The sequence below is a fragment of the Panicum hallii genome, chromosome 7 (assembly GCF_002211085.1).
Source record: "Panicum hallii strain FIL2 chromosome 7, PHallii_v3.1, whole genome shotgun sequence".
NCBI lineage: Eukaryota > Viridiplantae > Streptophyta > Magnoliopsida > Poales > Poaceae > Panicum > Panicum hallii.
In genome coordinates this window covers 36,413,102-36,435,758 of record NC_038048.1, presented here as the reverse complement: position 1 = coordinate 36,435,758, position 22,657 = coordinate 36,413,102, and the positions used below count along the sequence as shown (strand labels likewise).

The 22,657-nt window shown below is 46.5% G+C and overlaps 2 protein-coding genes and 1 long non-coding RNA gene across 5 annotated transcripts; 2 read left to right on the top strand and 1 right to left on the bottom strand.

Moving 5' to 3' along the window:
• Positions 1–1,101: 1,101 nt before the first annotated feature.
• LOC112901385 (aspartyl protease family protein 1-like) lies at positions 1,102–5,020 on the top strand. Its single transcript, XM_025970294.1, has 7 exons — positions 1,102–1,466; positions 1,579–2,184; positions 2,263–2,401; positions 3,859–3,935; positions 4,078–4,268; positions 4,424–4,495; positions 4,652–5,020. The coding sequence occupies exons 1-7, from the start codon at positions 1,141–1,143 to the stop codon at positions 4,933–4,935; spliced, it is 1,695 nt and encodes a 564-aa protein (XP_025826079.1). The 5' UTR covers positions 1,102–1,140; the 3' UTR covers positions 4,936–5,020.
• A 3,795-nt stretch (positions 5,021–8,815) lies between these two features.
• LOC112900191 (putative endo-1,3(4)-beta-glucanase 2) lies at positions 8,816–22,425 on the bottom strand. Its single transcript, XM_025968968.1, is given in 9 exon segments — positions 8,816–9,115; positions 9,301–9,408; positions 15,449–15,999; positions 16,299–16,782; positions 17,044–17,093; positions 17,209–17,299; positions 19,010–19,059; positions 20,099–20,235; positions 20,238–22,425. Coding segments are annotated over 2 exon segments (2,142 nt in total). The 5' UTR covers positions 22,305–22,425; the 3' UTR covers positions 8,816–9,115; positions 9,301–9,408; positions 15,449–15,999; positions 16,299–16,782; positions 17,044–17,093; positions 17,209–17,299; positions 19,010–19,059; positions 20,099–20,160.
• Positions 11,887–14,838, top strand: LOC112900192. Of its 3 annotated transcripts, XR_003230162.1 has the most exons (4): positions 11,887–12,600; positions 13,518–13,636; positions 13,723–13,990; positions 14,062–14,838. It is a non-coding gene; the product is annotated as an uncharacterized LOC112900192 (long non-coding RNA). The 3 variants fall into 3 exon arrangements; XR_003230161.1 differs by lacking the exon at positions 11,887–12,600 and having other exon boundaries at positions 12,609–13,636; positions 13,723–13,893; XR_003230160.1 differs by lacking the exon at positions 11,887–12,600 and having other exon boundaries at positions 12,609–13,636.
• Positions 22,426–22,657: the final 232 nt, after the last annotated feature.

Genomic DNA, 22,657 nt, shown 5'->3' with positions numbered 1-22,657 from the left:
TGCAACCGTCTCTAGATGAGCAAGACAATTTTACATGGTGTAACCGTACCTGATAGTACAGAGCAGCAATGCACATATGGATTGTAAATTGGTAATGCCAGCTATTCTTTTTGGAAAGTAAACTGACAGGACCTGCCATTTATATTAAATAAAAAAAGAAATGTCACCTATTCCATATCTACACACACACACAAAAAAAGGGCACATTTGCTAGTAACCTCAAAGAATAAAATAATATCATGACCAATGATATATATAAGTATAGTTTTGTGTAAAGACAAGCAAAAGTTTTGACACTCGAACGCCTGCCACATGAGTACACAACGAACAACTCATAGAGTCGTGCAGAACGCTAGTACCTCTGAAAACTGAACTCAATCCGTTTTGCCCCCTTAAACTTCAAGTTGCTTTTTTTTATAAAAAAAAAACTCAAACTCAACAGGGAAAGGCTAGACCCATGCAACACTGCAATGTTTTTTTTTTCTCGAACACAATGTTTTGTTACTTACGCCTATCTAGCCTGACAGAGTTGAGATTGTGTTTAGTTGCTCGTAAAAGATCATATTGCATGATATAAAATTAGGTAAATAAATATAATCAAGGTATTATTATTATATGCAACTAACTATTTTTATTACTCTAATTTATCTTATTGATCTTTAATATTATCTAAAATAAATTAATATACGCTAATTATGTATTAACAATGTCATTATCTAGACAATTGTCCGCATCTCACGATCATGGCCGTAGAAAGACGCTCAAAATCACCAGAAACTTGCATAAGAAACTTGAGTGAACCCAATCTTAGAATAGCTTTTTACATGAGTTTGAGTCAGACCCTGAATGTCGTATAGGCGACGACCAATCATCCCATGATTATGGCTAGAATATAGGCAACCACAATCATCAGGAACTTAGATAACTCTGGCACGTCGTTTTACCACTGCCCTCCGCCCCTCCCCTTCTCCAGCCAGCTCAGCCTCTAAACCTACCGTTGACCAAAACCACATAACAAGGAACTCTTGGCTTCTCAACGCCATGCAACTATAAATATCTGTGTTCTCTTCTGCCCGCGCCATCGATCGACACCAAGCTTCTTGTTGTACCTGCAGGCCTCTGCACACGCTTCTTCTCCCCATGGCTCACTGCAATCTTCTCGTCGCCATTGCCGCCGTCGTGTTGTTTCTTGCAGTCGGAACCGAGGCGTCCGGCGGCATCGGGTTCAACCTCCACCATCGGTTCTCGCCGGTGGTCCGGCAGTGGATGGAGGCGCGAGGCCATGCCCCCGGCTCCAGCTGGTTGTTGCCAGACGACGCTCCGAAAGGCTCGCGAGAGTACTACTCCGCACTTCTCCGCCACGACCGTGCCGTCTTCGCCCGCCGCCGTGGCCTCGCCAACGCCGACGGCCAGAGCACCCTCACCTTCGCCGACGGCAATGCCACTCGCCTCGATACCTATGAATAGTACGCGCTGATCCCTCGTTCGTTTTCACATAGTAGCCTGCCGCCACCGCCGCCATTGGTTGATTGATCGAGCCTCTCGTTCATACATGTAAATATTCGATCTCGTTCGCAGCCTGCATTACGCGGAGGTGGAGGTGGGCACGCCGAGCTCCAAGTTCCTGGTGGCGCTGGACACCGGCAGCGACCTCTTCTGGCTGCCCTGCGAATGCAAGCTGTGTGCGAAGACCGGCAACACCACCACGGGCCTGCCGTACAGCCCGAGCCAGTCGTCCACGAGCAAGACGGTGCCGTGCGGCCACCCGCTCTGCGAGCGTCCGGACGCCTGCGGCGCCGTGGGCACGGGCAACAGCAGCAGCTGCCCCTACGAGGTGAAGTACGTCTCCGTCAACACCGGCTCGTCCGGTGTGCTCGTGCAGGACGTGCTGCACCTCGTTGACGGCGGTGGCAAGGCGGTGCAGGCGCCGATCGTGTTCGGGTGCGGCCAGGTGCAGACGGGCCACTTCCTGCGCGGCGCTGCCGACGGCGGCCTGATGGGACTCGGCATGGACAAGGTCTCCGTGCCCAGCGCGCTGGCCAGCAGCGGCCTCGTCGAGTCCGACAGCTTCTCCATGTGCTTCAGCCGCGACGGGGTCGGTCGGATCAACTTCGGCGACGCCGGCAGCCCGGACCAGGCGGAGACGCCGTTCATCGCCGCCGGGAGCTTACAGTTAGGTCGCCTGTGACTAGCCGAGACAGACGGGGGCCTACATGTTACTGATCGATGTCGTCGTCGACGACGTTTTCGTTTTCTTTGCAGGCATCCTTATTACAACATCAGTGTCGGAGCGATCACCGTGGACAGCAAGGCTATGGCGGTGGAGTTCACAGCCATCGTGGACTCCGGCACGTCGTTTACATACCTCAACGACCCGGCTTACACATTGCTCACGACCAATGTAAGTCTCCCTCTCGTCTCTCTCTCTCTCTCTCTCTCTCTCTCTCTCTCTCTCGCGTATCATTCTTTAGTATCGAGACATATTACAGGGTGTTTGACTAATTTGAGACTTCGTGGTAGTCCATCATCTTGTAACTAATTAATAACCTGCAAGGGTGTTATTTATTTTTGTATGATGTATGGAATGAAATAAGTTGATCTATTCATCACCATTTCATCCCTCAGGTACTAATGATTGCATTGTCATTAGCTCGAGGAATAGAGTCACGGCTAGAAAACTTAGTATTAGTACCGAGCATATACCGTGTTTAGTACGTGTTGAGCTGACAGGTACCGCGCTCCCGGTACTAAATACGCTATAAAGAAATATTACGGACCGTCGGAAAGCCCGCACACGCGCATCGTCCCAAGTCACAAGTCACGCGAATTTTTCACATGTAAATGTGCATCGCGGCCACGAGTATTTGATACCACAACCTTCAGCCTTGTGTAACTTCGTTACCATCCCACCTACACATCGTATGTGACTAAGTGAGAGATACTTGCCTTTTGAAGTAACCCGTGGAGAACCGGTACTAAATGTCATATTTAGTACCGGCTGGTGTTATTAACCGGTACTAAATGGCTCAACCATTTTAGTACCAGATCAAGACACCAACTGGTACTAAAATATAACATATGACATTTAGTACCGGAAGGTGTTATAACCCGATACTAAAGTGGCTCCCAAGCTTTCAAATTTAGACCCGGTACTAAAGTAGCTCCATGACAATTTTAGTACTAGATCAAAAGTCAATCGGTACTAATATGCGCGACAAAAGCTCATTTTTCTAGCAGTGAGTTACTCTACCAAATTTCATACTATGAACTCATGATGTGCCTGCGCCATGTCACCACCTCACGTAGGATGGGTCCATGCCTCCATGGTTCTTGGAGCCAAACTCCGATCCTATCACTTTTTATCATTTTTTTTAGCATCAACATTACATAGTGTACTCATCCCTCACAAGCTAATAATTTTGCCATAAGCTTGAGCTAGAGTTATCACTCCACCAAATTTTATATGATAACCCATGGTACACCACACCACTATTTTTTTGACATTATTTTGTACCCTCTCTATCCACAAAAGGATACAATTTTCATTTTTTGAGGAGTCAATCCCGCCGTCCATAGAAGGATAAAATTCTTATTTTTTGAGTCGTCAATCAAACAATTAAATGTTTGACCAAAATTAAATAATAAAATACTTGATACACGATAAGTACCATTAAATTAATTATAAAATATATTTTTATAGTAAACCTAGTTGCAGACATAAATGTTAATATTATTTACTATAAACTTAGTCAAATTTGAACTAGTTTGAATTGCACAATCTTATAGTTACATCCGAGTGTGTATATATATATATATTTTTGTTTGTTTAACTAGTCGTTATATTTTTCTGTTATGCAGTTCAATTCGAGGGTTTCCGAGGCCAGAGACACTTACGGGAGCGGCTATGAAAAGTTCGAGTATTGCTACAGATTGAGGTAAATGGAATCACTTGGTTTGAAGTTAATGAAGAGTAAACCAAGCCTACTACAGTTGCAATTGCAACAACCAACAACAGCAAAAGATATATTATTGTTCCTACTTGCACTACTAACCATTGATCAAAAACGCATCATGCAGCTCAGGCCAAACAAGTATGAGACGGCTGCCGGCGATGAGCCTGACGACCAAGGGAGGCGCCGTGTTCCCCATGACGTGGCCCATCATCCCCGTTCTTGCCAGCACCAACGGCGGGCCGTACCACCCCATTGGCTACTGCTTGGGGGTCATCAAGAACCGCATCTCCAGCACCGACGACGCCACCATTGGCCGTACGTTGTTCTCTCTCTAGCTATATCTTGTCTCGTTGCCAAAAAAAAAAATACAGTTAGCTGTATTGTTTCACGTATTCCAGCTTTCATTTCTCATTGCAAAATCTAGGAATATATGTTTGTATCCACCATCTTCTGAATCATTTGGCATGCAGAAAACTTCATGACTGGGCTCAAGGTCGTCTTTGACCGTAGGAGATCTGTCCTAGGATGGGAGAAGTTCGACTGTGAGTGTTTATATTTATATAAGCGAGCGTAGAAAGAATTTTTCATATATATATATATATACTTGACTTGATGCTGAATAATTATATATAAATGTGAGGAAAGAAACATGAAAAAATAGCTTATTAGTAGTACCACAAACTGTATTGTTGTTGTAGGTTACAAGGATGCTAAGATGCAAGACGGCGGGAGCCCGGACACTTCCCTTGGGAGCCCTGCCGGTGACGACTCTACTCCGGGGAGCCCCATCGGCGACTATGTTCCCTACGTGCCACTGCCATGGGAAAACAACGCAACCGATGGACCGTACTACCCCGGCGGGGTGCCCCTGACGTGGCCAGCGAGGTCAGGTTCAGGCAGCAGCAGCAGCCGGGCGTCGTTTGGAGTCCTCCTCTCCTTGATACTGCTTCATGTGCTGGTGGTTATATCTGTGGCTTGGTGACAATATGTCCCGCAATATATGCATGTGTATTTTCAATCAAATCATGAAACATGATGTCTTTCATGTCAATTATGCAAACCATCTAATCCATGTTATATATTATTAATTTCAAAATGTTTCACTAGTACAATATGATTTTAAGCAACGGGGCCTATTTTCGGTAGAGGTGGCAGTCACCTCTGTAGTGGTCGGCGAACCAAACCGTTTTTGAAGATGCATTTGTAGAGACAGCTGTATATAAAGTTGCCTCTGCAAACACCTCAGTGTATAAGTAGCAACCCCGTCCCTGTCTTTCACCTCAGCAAATTTACTGTAACCCGTGGTGGAAGGAAGGAGGCATTGGGCTACCTACTAAAAAATTGCAAATCTAAGATGGAAAGTTTTGATTTTGATTCCTTTGGTGGAGGAGGCTTTTGAAGGTAAGTAAATGCTATTTCAAGTCTCCTTTTGAAGTCTTAGTGGTAGATTAGTGCATAATTAGGGTTTTAATTTCTCTCTCTCTCTCTCTCTCTCTCTCTCTCTTTTATGGTGCTTGAGATATTTATGGATGCATTATATCAATCTTTGAAGGTTTTAGGGTAAATTTAGTAGGGGAATAAGATTCTACCCTTATTTAGTAACCATGTCTTGATTTTAGTGGTCAGTTTATTAGTTTTTACGGAGGGATTGGTTTGCATCTATATCTAAATCTAGAATTTTTTATTGTCAACATTATTAGTAAAAATATTTAGTCTATCACAGTTAGTTGTTCAATAATTGGGTAAAATATTAAAGTGCTAATTATTCCTTTAAAATTGTTTATTTCAATTAAGAAAAGTAAAAGAAATACTTGTTTAGTGGTAAATTAGTTTGTTAATTAGGTTGTTTATTCTCTCTTTGCATGAAGAATATGTTGTACGTGTCTGTCTATTTTACGACAATAATATGATTAAAAAGTTGAACAATATTATCTATAATTTTAAATAAGAATGACCCTTCTACAATTATATTGTTACTAGATGCGCGCCCATGCGTTGCAATGGGTGGCAACCGTAATTTTGGAAAAAGCAAAATGGTATAGTTCACGAAAATATATTTTATAGGCATGATGACTATCTGACTCTCTACTATTTTACATGTCTTATCTCTGAAATTTAATGAGTCATTCAAGAACAGACCGGCAGATACTAGTAATACGTATATCTAGCATGGAAAAACAACACGAATAAAGAGCACTTGGTCAGCATGAAAGTACAGTACAAGGCATGAACTAAGCAATAGAACCAAAACTGGGATGATTTGGAGATGCTAAAAATTTATTTGAAGGGCTCAAAATTTGAAGAAAATGCTGAAACAGCTCAGCACTTAAAATATTTATAAGTCTGAAATGTGAAAAGGGGTCAACTTTGAGGCCAAATAAAGTATCTTTGCATGGGATAACTTTGGATGAAAAGTACCCCATTTCAAATATAGTTGGATCAGCTATGCAAATATGTCATTTTTTCCCATGAAAAAGTTTTCCAAGTTATTCAAATTTGAATTCAAACAGAGGTAGCCTGAAAGGGTTTAGCTGAATATTCAGAAAAACAGCATGAACCCTATCTGTTCAGAGCAAAATTTGGAAAGGTTAGAGGACAAATCAGCAAGGGTTCCTGAAACAAAAGTTTTAGATAATTTTGAAACCTAAAACTTTAATTTTTGGAGATTTTGAGGTTCAGTGAAAGAATTTGGAGAAAAATGCACTGCAGTGTTCAGGTTCAGGAATATTCAGTTTAACTCGGTGCAAACAGCAATATTCAGAGCCATTTTTGAATAGTTTAGAGGCCAAACCAAGGAAGGTACCTGTAATGGTAGTGACAACTTCGGTTTGTGGCAAACAAGGGTCAAGGATTTGCTGGCTCAGCAAGGGGTCCTAAAGGGTTTGCAGGAGAAGAAGCCGGACAAGATGGAAGATGAAGACTGGGAGGAAATGCAGTTGCAAGCAGCTGCAACCCTACGACTGCGTCTCTCAGATCAGGTCATTTTCCATGTCATGAATTTAACCTCACCAAAGGAAATCTGGGACATACTCAGTACATGTCCAGGATGTTGACCACCAAGTTGTATCTGAAGCAGAAGCTATATGGGCTGAAGATGCAGGAGGGGTCAGATCTCGTGGAGCACTTGAACGTCTTCAGTCAGATGGTTGCTGATCTGGCACGTAGAGAGGTAACTGTTGATGATGAAGATAAGACAATAATTCTTTTGTGCTCTTTACCACCATCCTATGAGCATGTGGTTACTACACTGACATATGGCAAGGAAACTATCAAGATTGAGGATATTACTGCAGCTTATGTAGTGGAAGGACCTCAAGCAGCAGGTTTGTTGGTCAATGGAGAGCCTAGCAGGGAGAAGGTGGAGGCCAAGAGCAAGAGGAAGAAGGTGCAGTGTTTTTTAAGTGCGGGGATTGGGGACATGTCAAGGAGTGTCCAGGAAAGGAGGCGGCAAGTGTGCTATTTTAAAATAAGTTAATAGTTGTTATTTATCCTACTTATCGAGTTGTTTTAAGTGAAACAAGCCATTACCCATGAATAATGTCAATTTAATACTCCATACGTATCAAAATATTTGTCGCCGTTGATTTTTTCTTACAACTTTAACCATTCATCTTATTCAAAATTTATTGCAAACAAACAAAAAGTTAAATCATGCTTAAAATAAGCATATCACAAACAAAGTAGATGGTATTTACATAATTTTTTGAATAAGGCAAATGGTCAAAGTTATAAAAAAAGTCAATGGCGACAAATAATTTGATACGGAGGGAGTACTCTATTAGAAATTCAGAATGTTTCCGAAAGAATCACATATACCTGCATACATCTGATCATGTTATCTACTGCCCTGAAAAATGGATACTTTTCTTTTGAAATGCTGCTTTTTGCAGTTCCCTCCAAGCACCCAGCTTGTCCTATAATTTTCTCAGCAGTAACAACCTACAGTTCAAGTGCACTTTGTTAAGACTATAGAGATACCAAATGCTAATATGTAAAAGAAAAGGAGTGAAAAATTAAGTTATCACAGGTCTAGACAATTTGTTGATGCAAAACAAGAGACCTATGAAATAAGCCGCACAAACATTATAATTTGTTTTATACTTTTGTGGCCAATGGATACACACGGTACTGTATAATTTTCTAAAATCAGAGATCACCTTGGAGAATAAATAGTATGAAGGCCTGGGTTTCCATGCTAGATTGTTAGCACGAACAACAGCTACAATCCCAAACTTGGGACCATAGCCACCTGCCTATTTCCAGTTATCTGACGTGTCCAAAATAGATAGCCAAGCACAGACACGATCATATGCCTATCAGTGCTAGAATTTACATATACATGATCAGATAGTAAGGAATGTTTCATTCCAAATTAATTTAACAACGAACCATAATGAATTAATGATTGCAGCATAAATAGTAACAAGTGCTCCATAATATATAGTTTCTGAATTAGTTCGGTCTCATCAGGAACTCTATTTTCAATAATAATAAAAGATAAGCTCTTGTATCATTCATTAAACTGAATCAGGATATGATACAGCCATCAGGATAAACGTCACGACCAGATTCACTGGACTCATCATTGTCCACAACCTCTAGACCAGGGCTTGATGTCACTTCCTGCATGAAAATGGAGTAATCAACTCCTACTGTTTACATGTTCCAACCCGAAAAAACAATGGTAAACAATAACTTGCACCTTTAACAAGGATATCAAACACAAGAGCAGACCTATAGTCAGGTCGAAAATCGTGGCCACATTTAGAAACACAATGGACCTCACCAATGGCAAAAAAAGTGCAATCCCTGGCTTTTCTGCAAGTTTCTTCAACAGTTCCATTAATATGCAAGAAAAGATATTACCACCAAGATAGGCATTAACATAATAGTACGCCCAACAAGGGTAGTCCATAAGACCATAATACATACTGGTGCGGTTCACAGTTCACATAATAAGACCATAATACGTACTGGTGCGGTTCACAGTTCACACAATTAGGGGAAGCTAACAGGGTCATGTTACATACTACTACACTAAGATTGGACTGTGAGTTGCCTGATTCTCGAACAATGTAGTCCTGGAATTGTTCTCACAACATTGCAGATGTAGCCTCAGTGACTTCCATTACAACTTGGTCATAGCCTGAATCCAGTTTCTCCTTCAGAAACAAGACACAACAGGTCAGCCTCTTACTAGTTCAAACAAGAAACTGAAGTCATAAGTTAAACAAACTGCAGTCGCAGATCCTATACATATATAGGAGCAAACGACATATCATTACATTGGGCTTGCCATGTATCAAGTTGACAACCATCCAGTATGAAACAAGAAACTGCCATGTACCTTGTTTAGTGATTAGAAGCTCCCTTACTGGCTTGTCTCGAGCCTTTCTCTCGCTGGTCCTCTCTTCCTCTTTGGGCTTTCTGATCCTCCTCTCTTCATTCCTCTTTTCTTTTTTGGAGTAGGCATTTTGGCAAAAAAAAAACCTTTGTAGAAGTTAATATCTTCTTATGAGAATCCAAATGGAATTAATTTCTACAATTCTGAATGCTCTTTGAATCTTAGTAGGCTAATGATATGAGCACAGCTAACAGTAACAAGCATCCAAGACAGGATTTCTGAATTGGAGAACCCATGTAAAACCTATAGCAGAGTATTGTGATTAAAAAAAGAAGAGTATGAGCATGTCAAAGGAAAATGGAGGACTAGTAGATCTCAACGTACAATAATCCCATTGCACAGTCAAATGCAACTCTTCCAAGATTCAGAACAACAGCGGTGATAACCAATAGTGCAACAAGCAAACTATTCAAGATAGCACAAGATAAATGTCAAGATGGTTTCACACGACTTGATCCTGAAATTTGTAAAACAATGAAGCTATGGATGCCAACTCTAGGGAAGTGCAATATTTTAAGGCACAAAATTGAGGCTGAGCAGTTTGATTTCCACAACTGAACTTCATACCAACCTAGTTGATAGTTCGCAACAGATAATGTTAGGTTGCGGGTTCGAGAAATTAGCAGGAACATTAGGTGTGTTGGTTGAGCTCTTTCTGTCAACTTATCCAGAGGACCATGCAGTGCACTGCTAGTCTCCTGCAACCGGAAGTTATGTTAAACGCAAAAATTAGGCTGCCAGAATGTGGTTAAGCTTTCTCTATCCATTTATCCATAACACCACATAATATACTCCAATGATGATAATTCAAGAAGATTCAGTGAGATCACAGTATAAATATTAAGTACCAGTGGAATTATTACAGGGAGCAAAGAAATGGATGTGGATGGAAAAAACTGCAAACCAGCACCATGGAGCCAAAAAGATACAGAGTCACTAAGGGGGGTTTTTTGGTGATATTAACAGTAAATTTGAATCCTTTGTGGGAATGATCATACATGATCCAAAAAAATTTAAGCTTCTCCCAAATGACTCGATTACAAACAGAGACTCACCAATGTCTCACTTCTACTTCTGATATAGGATCACCTAAAACAAATAAGAAGGGCAAACGCAAGCTGACAAAATTCGAAAAATCACTCTGTAAGCTGTAATGCGTCACGCCGAGGAGTTGGAAATGGGGCTCTTACCCGGTCACGGGCCGGGGACGGGCTTGGCAGGCCCAGCAGCCAGCTGCTGTGGCGGGGGAGGGGTCAGGGCAGTGGAAGCGGAGCCGGAGGCGGCCTGCGACTCCTCGGCTGCGGCGAGCTTGCGGAGGCGGTCCTGCAGGACGCGGACGCGGTCCTCGGTGCGGCGGAGCTTGCGCCAGCGCAAGGCGAGGTAGGCGCCGAGGCCGATGTAGACGAGGATGTAGGAGCCCCAGACGTAGGGGTACGTCTCGGCGTGCTCCTTTGTCTTCCGCCACTGCTCCTCCAGCTTCGTGATCACACCACCTCCAGAGGCCGCTCCCTCCGCGGGCGCCTGTTCCTGCTGCTGCGGCAGCGCGGTCTCACCGTTCCCTGCGGCCACCATCGGTGTGCGCATGTTGGGGTGCGGCCGTGCAGGTGGGGCTCGTGTCGGTTTCACTAGGGCAAGCGCAGAACTGGGCGGGCCGGGCGACTTGCAGCAGCCACCCCACAGCTGCAGCAGCCCAGCTGCCGCTGCTGCAGCCAATCTGTTTAAAAAATGGCGGCAATTATCAGTGAGTAAAATGGCGCCAAACGCCACCTCAAATGAACAAACAAGCTACAGAAATACACTAAATGCTTAGAAATGCAAATCCCGCTCAGGTCATACAGTCTGTACAAATAGCAGATTTGTAATGCTAATAACTAATGTCACTTTCGAAACAAATTAGCCATAAGTTGCTGGGTTACATTCCTAATAACACATACTTTTTCACTGCATACAAATCATGCCAAACCATAAAGTTCGGCTGCAATCCAATCATGAACTCTATCAATATTATCATTGGCGGTAGCCGCTAACCAATTCCGTGTCTGGTCATTATGTTGATCTGTCCTATGACATTTATAACAATGTGCACATAAGGCACAAAGTGTACTGAACATCCCCAAACCACCCTGATTATGCAAATTGATAGTTGTGCATATATCAATGATTCCCTATGTGTTATGGTGCGCTAGTAAAATGGAGTAGTCAACAAGCACGAATTCTAACTGTGGTCTGTGGCAACTAAAATTATTATTTTAATATCTATCTCTCTGGATCCAATAACTAGGACAGAACACACATGGCTATCTCTACTACTAATAAGGTTGTAGTGTCCACGTCGCACCCCCATGGCTCTACCTCCGCGTGGTTCTGCCTCCCCACCGCCCCTACCGCGTAAAAAAAACCGCACACCTCCCCCACGCTCTCCGCTCTCGCCCTCCCCCGCGCTTGCCTCCGGGGACCGAGGCCCAACCCGCGGCGCCCTCTCTCCCCCGCACGCCATCGTCGCCCTCCCCCCCCCCCCCCCCCCGCCGCCGCCATCACCCTCCCCCGCCCTCACCGCCGCCGCCGCCGTGCCTGCCTCGGACGCCGCCCTGGACCCAGCCTCGCTGCCCCGCCGTACCTGCTCGCCCACTGCCTGCCGGCAGAGCCACGAGCGGCGCAGCACCCATCCATTGAGGCATCGATCCACCCCCACCGCGCCGCTTTCCAGCCTGCTCGTCCACGGCCCGCTGCGCCTCATTCCGGCCTCACGAGCCGCCGACGAGCAGGGGGACGCGCCCCTCTCCCCCAACCCGCGGGCGGCTCCGGGCTCCCCGGCGTCGTCGCAGCCGCGAGCCGCCTCTTCCCCCAATGCACGGTCGTCCCTCGCTCTCCGGCCTCGCAAGGTGCCTCTAGCCCAACCTGCAGCCGTCCCTCACTCTTCGGCCTCACGAGGCGCATCTCCCCCAACCTGCAGCCAGCCCTCGCGAGGCGCATCTCCCCCAACCTGCGGCCGGCTCCGAGCTCCCTGGCATCGTCGCCGCTGCTGTTCCCGCCCCAGTCGCCGCGGCAGAGGGTGGAGACGGCAAAACAAATCTTCGTTGTGGTATGCACGGGAGAGCCCAACTCTTCTCTGTTTTCGTCCCATGCCTTCAATTCCCCCGCTGTCCTGTTCTGCCACCACATCAATGACAAGGCTGGGAGTCTGGGATCGAGCGTTGATGGCCACGGCTCCAAATAATCACGGCCACGGCTCCGAAGAATCACGTGAGCTCCTAAATAACTACTACACTTCATTCAACTAATTCGCATCTATGCAGTTTGGGCATAGGGTCTGAATTGGATGCACGCACACTTTGGGTTGTGTGTTTCTGATCAATCATTAGCATCTAATGAGCAGCAGCACTTCTCAATTCCGTTGGACAATATCCTACACTTGCATATAACTTGTTCAATATAAAAGTCTTCCTTCTGGTTAAACCATATGATGAAATATCAATGCAATGCAACTTGCTATGATATGAAGTAGTGAGCCCCAAGAGTTAAATGAGGTGAAGGTGAGGCTCGCATGTGCACCCTGAACCTGTGTGCAGATCAATATAGCAGCATTAATCTTGCAAACTTTTCTTGCAAACTTGGCAGAACATAGGGTGTCTCTTGAACAGAGCTTATCATCAATGAACAAATATTGAGATTTTTCAGTTTGTAAGAGTTTAGCCTTGCTTCAGCATGTCTGTTCATGGAAGCCAGTGTAGGCAAATATTGAACTCTACATAGGACCTCTGTCTTTAACTTGAAATGAGAAAGAATTAGAACAAACTATCATAAGTTAGAATTTGGTCCAAATTTCAGTTAAAAGCTGATCTACTCTTACAGGAAGTTCTTAAATAAACAGAGCTGACTTAAATTGTAGATAAACTCTGAGAATAAAAGTCAGAACTACTGGAGGCATTTGAAATTATTCCTTTTTGCATCATCATGCTTGTTAGTAGTCCATCTGTTGGTGATCTTGGTTGTTATCCTAAAGCAACCTCCATTCAGTTTGCTATGATTCAACATGATCTTGATCAATTTACATTATTTTATATATAGTCCAGGAGCATATGTACGATCGAGGCTATTCTTTCAGTCTTATTTCTCGCAGAATCAGAGCATTGATTGTTTGCTTGGAATTATTCTTTCAGTCTGAATTCTTACAGATTCAAAACATTCTTGCATTGATTAACAACCAGTAGAGCAAGTCCAAGCAGGCAGCCATGAGGTGATTCACTTGACCACTCGGCTGATCTACTTCTCCAAAAATGTAAGCTTGAACAAGTTACAAATTATGTAAGGCTTGAACATTAAATTATATATAATAATTTGTGTGCACATTTTCTTCGTTTCAAGGGGTTGGGCAAAGGTCTTAGTTGTTGCCACCCTAGAGGGCAAGCTGTAGGGTGTGGGAGCTGGAGTTCAACACGTAGGAGGACATGGCCTCGCGGGTCACCCACAGCCCACTACTAGCTCACGCAAATCCAACCGTGCGTGGTCTAAGGAGTGCATTACTATGTTCAGCATGTATGTTCAAACTTTTAATTTTGTTGCTAGACTAATGGCAGGAGAAATATTTTGAAACTTGAGAGCATGGAGCCGTTTGACTGGCTATTCTAGACCCGTAAGTACTGTATTTAACAATCCATTGATTCATTACGATATTTACTGGTTTATTGTTTCTTTTTCATGCAGGAGGATCAACCAAGTGGATAAATATTATTTGCTAAGATCATTATTCAGTATTAATGATATGTGTTAAGATCTGGTTAGTGAGTGCTCATGTTTGTTTGGTCTGCAATACAAATTTGTACAATTGGGTGGATAAAATAGGTTCTGCTATGATCAGTGGTGAGCTAGATTGACGCAGTGACAATGGTTAGTGCAGCATGACCTTGAGGCAAGTGCTGTTCATTTCAACTTTTCAGAGTTAGTTTTATTTTTTAGTCATGTAAATTGCCCTGAAACTTTTTATGTGTTTCTTACTTGGATGACAATAGCAGGGGACACTCTCCAATCTCTTCTTCTCAAGGATAAATATATTCATCTTTTAAATACCTTTTTTGATGCAGCATCTTTTAAATATCTTAAAGCTAAATACATTTCATATTCTGTATTTCTTGGTGCAGGAGATTTCAAGTGCCTCCACTGACCTGATTGACATCAATGCATGCAATGTGAGTTTTTTTGGTTCAATACCGGCATGGACGAGGATCAGCAAAATGATGCCTCCGATATGATTAACTGATCGAATGCTGCTCAATTAATCTACTACCTCAAATACTTGTCGCAAATACTTTGATCCATCACATAACACCATTTCTGGTTAGTTGTAAGAACTCAGTTTTCTACTATTACCTCAATGGACAGTATTATTACTTGTTTCAATTTGTGTGTAGCTGTGAAAGCAGCCTCTGTATACCTTTGCAGTCATCTCAGAACTGTGTGATAATAAAGTGTGCCCTCTTCGTATATTTTATAACTTCATTTTTTCAACTCATCTGGAATAAATACATAGCATTATTTTAAACAGATCTTAAAAATGCATACAAAGCTGCACATTGTTCTTTCTTTGCTTGCCGAATGACTATGACATCTAATGAGTTATTTTTATTTTATTTCAAAATGTATACTTATTGTATAAATGAATTGATCTTTTTATCGCCCGTAGCAATGCACAGGCATTCAGCTATAATTAGTCAAAAACAACATGTCTGCTAAGATCAATCCCATGTTCGCCATACACTTTGTATTGTATGTACATTTTTTTGCCACCCATAGCAACGCATGGGCATGAATCTAGTCTACATTAACAATTCTGTTAATCTAAACTCAGAAAAAAAGTAGCAGCTCATTCTGAGATTCTGGAGATATTAAATCCAGTGTAGTCACAAAGAGTACTGCAGCAATGAATCAAGATTTTGCAAGCTAATGTGTACTGAAGCAGCACCTACGATGGGCAAATCTAAGCACTCAAGCAATACAGATCGAAGCACATAAGCTGCCTATTTCCACTCCATAACAGAGACATGTAACAAATCGAAGCACACATCAGTGCAGATCATGCTGAAGGCATACTCACCAGATTCCACTTCTCAGGAAAGGAGTCTGTGGCCTTGGGCAGCGCTTCCGCCGTTCTCGAGTGGGCGGAGGCCGGAGGCGGAGGTGCGTACAGGAGCCGTCGCCGTCGCCTCGCCTCCTAAGACCGCCCTCCGCCGATGGGGAAAAAGCTGAGGGAGGCTCCTTGTATCCGCTTTGTTGTCCTCGGAGTGCCGGCTTCACTCACGGAAGGCAAATGTACTGGGAGTCTTCAAACCCTAGCAGAGAGCCTCCTGCTTGTCCCCTTTTCTCTCTCTGAACGGGTGACTGGAAGAACGGGGAAGCACCGGTGTGGGCGGCCTCAAGGTGGCGTTTGGATTGTGGGAAATGAGGGATGGAACATACTTTATTTTATGTTTGGGTAGTTCGATAGAGAAATAGATAGGGATTGGGACAGGGAAATATGGTTATCTTTTCCCACCAATCTAATCCCGATGGTCGACAGCGAGGAGGCGGGGTCGGGCTTCCGGCCGCGAACGCCATGGCCGGCGACCCGAACGGCGCCATGTACCGGCGGCGCCAAGGACGTCATGCCTGAATGGACAGCTGAGAATTAGAGGGGCAATTTAGTCTTTTCAACTCGTCACGGTAGTGCCGTAGAAGAAATGAAAATGAAACTTGGAGTCCGATTTGCGAAAGGCTTCAGATGTAAACTCTGATGAACAATCACAGTCCGATTTGCGGCGAGCCTGTCCTGCCACCACACCACTCGGGCACTCCACACCAATGCAACCAGGGCCGGCACGGCATGCGTGTAGCAGCAGCAGGCAGCAGCAGGCCGCAGGAAGAAAAGAACATTCGGGGACCCACATGCCACACTGCGAATACCGTACCTTTCACGGATACACTACGTACACGGTACACTGCGTAAATCATGTACAGATGGGGCCGCTTGATCATCATCATCAGGCAGCGCGCGTCGCCCTCAGCTCGAACCGAATTCCTCGCTCCATCTGTCCAGTTCGTCCCATTTGCTCTTCTGCAAGCTTGGCCTGATCACCGCCATCGCGTTCTTGAAGTCCTCGTACCTCAAAGGTCGCAGCTGAAGCTATAACTGCTCTGTATGCCAGACATTCCTAAGTTTTACTGGGCAATAACTGCTTAGGCTATGTTACCTGTAAAGATACCTACAAGACTGTTTGAGCTGGTATGTTAACAGTGACAAAATTCAGAACAAATGAATCTAAGTTCAGACTGTTTTAGAAACATACCTGATTTGCTTTAATAGTAAGAATATTCTGTGGACCGAGCTCTCTTATTGGCATCATTGCAGCTTCCTCGCACAAGGCTCTCAGATCACTTCCTGAATATAATATCCTACAAACAGGACTGTCAGAAACCACATAGCCCAAGTTTTTAAAACAACCATATACTAACTGCTCCACCCTCCACCCGTTCCAAAATATAGATTATTTTGATTTTTCTAGAGATATACATTATATATAGATATATAGTAAATACTATAAACGTGAAAATATCAAAACAATCTATATTTTGAAACGGAGGTGGTAGAATAGACAGTACTTTCAGTCTTTAGGATTGCAGTCCTTTGATCTAATCAATAAAGCTCTCCTTTACCTGAAAAAAAATACCTTCAGTCTCCACAGCAAGCCTTTCGAAATCATAGTCTGTCAGGAACCAGTTCCAGGTTAGCTACTGTGCCAAAGCCAGTTTAAAAAGAAAACAGTGCTACATATACAACTACGATCAAGTAGTTATCGGGAGAAACCATGGAGCACTTACTCGACAATTTGAATGCTTGTCCTTTGAGCTGAATTTTTAGAAGTAGCATCCGTACATTTGGATCAGGTAGTGGCACATATATTCTTTTTACCTGTTTATCGGATAACAAAAACCGTGGCATTCAATATCTAGAAAACAAGACAGCATAGTATGGTATTAATGAGAAAATAAGTGCACAGCACTTCAACAATGATCCAAAGGCCCAATTTCTAACTCACTCACTGACTATTACAGTAACACGTTAACAGAACAGAATAACAATACTACAGTATCAATACATATCGCGTCATCAATCATGCTTTATAGTAGCCCTCTATTGTAACTAAGGGTTGTAACGGATTATGACTCTAATGCTCTTTTCAAAATCCACTGACCCTTATAAATTTTAGCTTAAAATTATATTACATTAGAGCCCGATCTTTATAGGACCCAGCCCTTAAATTATCTAAGCTAGAATTTGAGGTCTTTTACCATCTCTAAGAGCGTCTCCTCCTACTTTCCAGGGCTATAATTTTTAGCTTCAACTCCAACAACAGTTTCTATATTTCAGCCTCTACTCGCATGTGACAGGTGGGAACATCTATTAGAGTCTCATCCGTATTTTTTTACCTTTTCCCTTTATTTTTTCCTCCCGATGCATCTCTCCCTCTCCCAACGCATCTCTCTCGTCTCAAGTCTCTCTCCCTCTCCCCAAACGCATCTCTGTCTCATCTCTCTCACTCTCCCCCACGTATCTCTCTCTTCTTCTCCCTCCCCCGACGCATTTCTCACGTGGCCGGTGGCTCCATGGCCGAGCTTGAGCAGCGCTTCGGGAGGCCTGGCTCCATGGCCAAGATCGGGCGGCGCTCGGAGTAGATTTGCGGGCCGCAAGGGGTAGGCACGCGCTCCTGTGGTCGACGGTCTGGTAGTAGGTGCCGGAGGCCAGGCAGCCGTACATGCCTGGTGCGGGCATGGCACCATGGCCCTGGCGACAAAGGTATCATGACCGGGCAGGGAGCGTAGGGGCCGCCGCCGCCGTCACAGGAGTGGCATTGGTTGGTGGAGAGCTGGCCATGGCGCTGCCGCAGGCCGTGTGCCCGACCCCGCACTGCAAAAAGACTCAGTTTTTTTCCTCCATTTCAATGGTAACGCAAGCAAGAATGAGCGATGGATTTGGATATTACCAGATTGGCACTGGAGAACGAGGTGGTCGAGCAGACCTGGAAGATCCTCTACTTGCTTCCTCCTCCCCGGTTGGCACCTCCATGGGCGACAAGCGACATCTCTCCGCTCATAGGCAAGCTAGAGTATGGCGATGCAGGCGGTAGGCCTGAGGACAACGAAGACAAGCAATCTCGAGTGTGCTCGGGAAACGCTCGGGAAGCGCCGTGATGCTCTATGGCCGAGCTCTAGCGGGGCAGCTGGGACTCCACGCATGCACGCACCGAGTAGGGGCCTCCCTTCTCACCCATGGGAGAAGGGGCTGGGAGAGGAAATCTGCGGGCCTCTTACATTAGGGATCCAAATAGGAACTCTGCAGGAATGAATTTTTTCATCCTCGGTCCCTACTTTAAAAGTAGAGATCAAAATAGAGACCGTGCTAGAGTTGCTCTAAGTGTAACTCTAACTGTAACTAGTTCAAATTAAACTGTCATTTTTCCATTCTCAATTCCAGAAATTTTCTCTCACAAGCTAATCCGCTAATGCAATAGAGATTGAGGCATAAGTATCTCAGGAATCAGGTGTAAAGCTTCCATGCTGCACAAACTCTGAACCCAACAAAAACAGTACCACACCACGTATATGTTAGAATAGATCTTACCAGTCTTCGAAGAACAGCGTCATCCAACTCTTGAGGTTTATTAGTAGCCCCTGGACAGAGAATTGGCATCAGCAAAATATATACATAACACAAGAAAAGATAATTCAGCATTAAAAAATAAAAAAAAAACACACCTGCAATCCTGTATACAGATAATGTCATGTCAAATAGGATCCATATACATAGTGCACACAGCTAATCTAGAGTTGTCTTCTATTCCGCTATATAAAGATGACAAAAATAAAGGTCATATTTTGGTAATGCAAAGAACAATAATTAGTTTCCAGGCTCCTTTTTCTTTACTAAAAAAGTAATCATGAGAAAATGTGGTCACTAAAAGCTGAGAAGGTAAAAGTGAAATGTTAATTAGACTAATATAGTGATGACAGCTCCTGCCCTATAAGGCTGAAAACTGTTTCAGAAATGACGGAGCACAGAATTGACACCCCAAGAAGCAAAAATACAAAGCAAAATTCCTAACATGTCCTAGCCAAGGTTACTCAAGTAATGGAAACCAAATACTAGGAGTTGAAGTTAAGGGTCATTTACATTGAAATTCAAGTGACTGCCGAATACTGGATATCAAATCCAAAACAGCAGAACTGAAGCAAATAAATATTTTAGTATGGGATCTAGTTGTAACTTATAATTGCACATGTAATATGTATCATATGTTTAGCTAGAATTACAATTGCACATGTAAGATGTATCATATATTTAGCTAGATCCAAACATAAGGTAAAAGCTAAGCATAATTAAACAACTAGAGGAAGATAAAGATGCTAACCTATATATAATTACTAATTGAAGAGACTGTTGGAGGGTAATTTTTTAACCAAAATCTATAAAATATCTCTTGGAGATGCTCTAAGTCTGTCTAATTGTCTAGTTAATAAAACTCCTTCTTGGTCCGCAAAAAAAATGACAATAAAGGGAATCTATATTTTTGAATGACATGTAAGAAATGTCTATAGGATTTGATGGCATATGACGTAAGAAATGTCCATAGATTTTGATGGCATACAAGGGTTTTCTCGTAACTTTTCAACTTATATGAACTCCACACTTTCTCCATTGAAAGCCGATCACCTGCTCTGCTCCACAAGCTGACACGAACGGTTGGTCACTCGTGCTGGCCACCACTGTCACTGTCAGTGGCGGTACCAGCAGCAGCTAGCGGCGAACCCGAACCCGTCCCCGTCCCCGACGACGCTGCCGCGGGCCCACGGCTGTGCAGCCACCACAGCAGGTTGGTCAGCGAGTTGCCATTATCATGCGCGGTGAGCGCTCGGATCTTGGCCAGCGCCGCCTCCGTGTCGTAAAGCCCCTGCAGCGCGTACACGAACCCCTTCCACCACTCGCCGACGCCGTCCCTCGCCAGCGCCGGGAGCGTCCACTCCACCAGGTCCCTGACGAACGCCACGTCCGGGAACAGCGCCTCGCTGATGGGCAGCAGGGGCAGCAGCTGGATCCCGAGCCGGCACTCCTTCCACTCGGCCGGCGCGAACCACAGCGCGCTGTCGCGCTTGTTCGCCCACAGCACCCCGACGACGCGGTTGCTCCCGCTGAAGTCCTCCTCGTACATGCCCTCCCCGTCCCGTACGTGCCACCACGTCTGCGCCGCCAGCATCTCCAGTGCCGCCAGCGTCGCACCCAGGGAGGCGAGCCGCGCGTCCCCGTAGGTGAGCCCCACCAGCGCCGCCGAGTAGTAGGCGTTCACGGCCTCGCTGGTGCTCTCCTGGTTGCGCCCGTCGGGGATCGCCGCCAGACCCCCCGCCCACGAGTGCAGCGTCCAGAGGTCGAACATCCGCAGCCGTGTGAAGAAGCTGCCGCCGGACTTGTCGCACGACACCGTCATGAAGTCGGCCACCATGGCGTAGGCCTGCGGCGCGTACTGGCGGCCCCAGCTCGGGTCCAACCTCGCCAGCACAGCGATAGCGTACAGGAAGTAGCCCAGGTGGTAGTGGTGGTCGTTGTAGATGCCGAACCCGAAGTCGGCGCCGGAGTCGGTGAGCCCCTGCATCGTCACCAGCCCGCCCCACGTGGCGTCGTACAGGAAGCCGTTCCCCTGGAAGCTGCCGTCCAGCCAGGGCGTGACGGTGGCCGCCAGGAACTCCCGCACCGCCGGGACCACGTCGGCGCACCCGACCTCCTCCGCGATCACCGCAAGCCGCGCCGCGCGCGCGACCGCCTTCCCGTAGAAGTAGGACGAGGTGGTGGTGACCGCGGCGGGCGCGAGCGCGCCCACGTCGGCGCGCAGCGCGGCCACCACCTCGGCCACGCCGTCCGCGCGGACGCCGCGGGTGGAGTGCCACGTCGGGGGCACCGGGTCGGCGCGCAGCGCCCAGGAGCAGCCGACGACGCCAACCATGTCGCCGTCGATGCTCCGGTACCGGAAGCCGTCGAGCACCCGGACGGCACGGTTCTCGTCGGCGGCGGCGGCGAGTGCGAGTAGGCGGAGGTGGAGCGGGTGCGCCAGCATCAGCAGCTCCCCGTGCCCCTCCTTATGCCAGGCGTAGTCGACGCAGAATGGCCGGTCGTTCGGGTTCATCGTGGCGTGCCCCGCGGTCGGGAAGCAGCGGCTGTAGCGGTCGAGGACCGGCTCCATGGACGCGTCCGGGAGGTAGGCCACCCGGATGGCGCCGGCGAAGGCGGGCGCTGAGAGCTGCGTGGGGGTTGCCTGCGCGAGGCGGATCGGGGCCGAGGCGTAGAGCAGGAAGGTCTGGCCACTGTCCATCCGGAGGCGCCACTTGGTGCCGGAGGAGCCGTGGTGGCACTGGCAGGAGCTGAGCTCGACGAAGGCGTGGACGGACGCGAAGGAGATGTCGATTGGGCCGGTGGCATTGGCGGTGACGGTGACGGTGACGTAGGGGCAACCGCGGACGAGGTGCGCACGGAGGGACTGGGACACGTCGAGTGTGACGGAGAGGTCGTCGAAGGCCGACACGACGTGGCGCTGCGCGCTCCCGGTCCCGGCGGCTGCGGCGGCGTCAGAGACGGTGAGGTCGGCGACGAACGTCTGGGTTACGGAAGACGGCGAGTGGCTCCGCGACGGGTAGCAGACGTCGAGCGCGCCGCCGCCGGGGGAGCGGATGGAGTACGGGTGGATGTACTCCGGCATGTCCCCGTCCTTGAGCACGAAGTTCTGGAAGAAGGCGTTGGTGGGCAGCGGCGCGGCGAGGAGCCCCGGTGCGAAGAAGCGGGACGGGTCGGGCACCACCCTGGACGTGGCGCGCGGGAACACGGGGTCTCCCTGGACCCCGGCGCCCGGGCGGTGACTGCCGTGGTGCGGCATGGTGGTTGCTGGTTGGTGGCCTGGTGGGGGCGGGATCGACGATCGAGTCGGGAGGAGCCGGGAGCCGGGAGCGGAGGCCTGGGCCGGGAGATAGCGCGCGAACGGGTGGCTGGCCCAGCTTCTTCGAATCTTCGGCCGCGGCCACTACCGCATCTTGCCTGCAGCTGCTTTTATACTAGTAGTACTCTGTGTGTGTGTGTGAGAGAGAGATCTTGGCTGGGCTGGGCTTTTGATTGGTCCAGCACGGTGAGATCTGCATCTGCATCTGCACTGGAACCACGACGACCACGAGACTGAGAGCGCCGACAACATTGAAGCTGCAAGCATCACGATATCTATATCTATATTTTCTA

Bases quoted from the DNA above. Each gene is read 5' to 3' on its own strand.
- LOC112901385 (XM_025970294.1), top strand. From the start codon at position 1,141: ATGGCTCACTGCAATCTTCTCGTCGCCATTGCCGCCGTCGTGTTGTTT. The intron at 1,467-1,578 runs GTACGCGCTGAT...TCTCGTTCGCAG, and splicing joins CGCCTCGATACCTATGAATA to CCTGCATTACGCGGAGGTGG. The intron at 4,269-4,423 runs GTACGTTGTTCT...TTTGGCATGCAG, and splicing joins CGACGACGCCACCATTGGCC to AAAACTTCATGACTGGGCTC.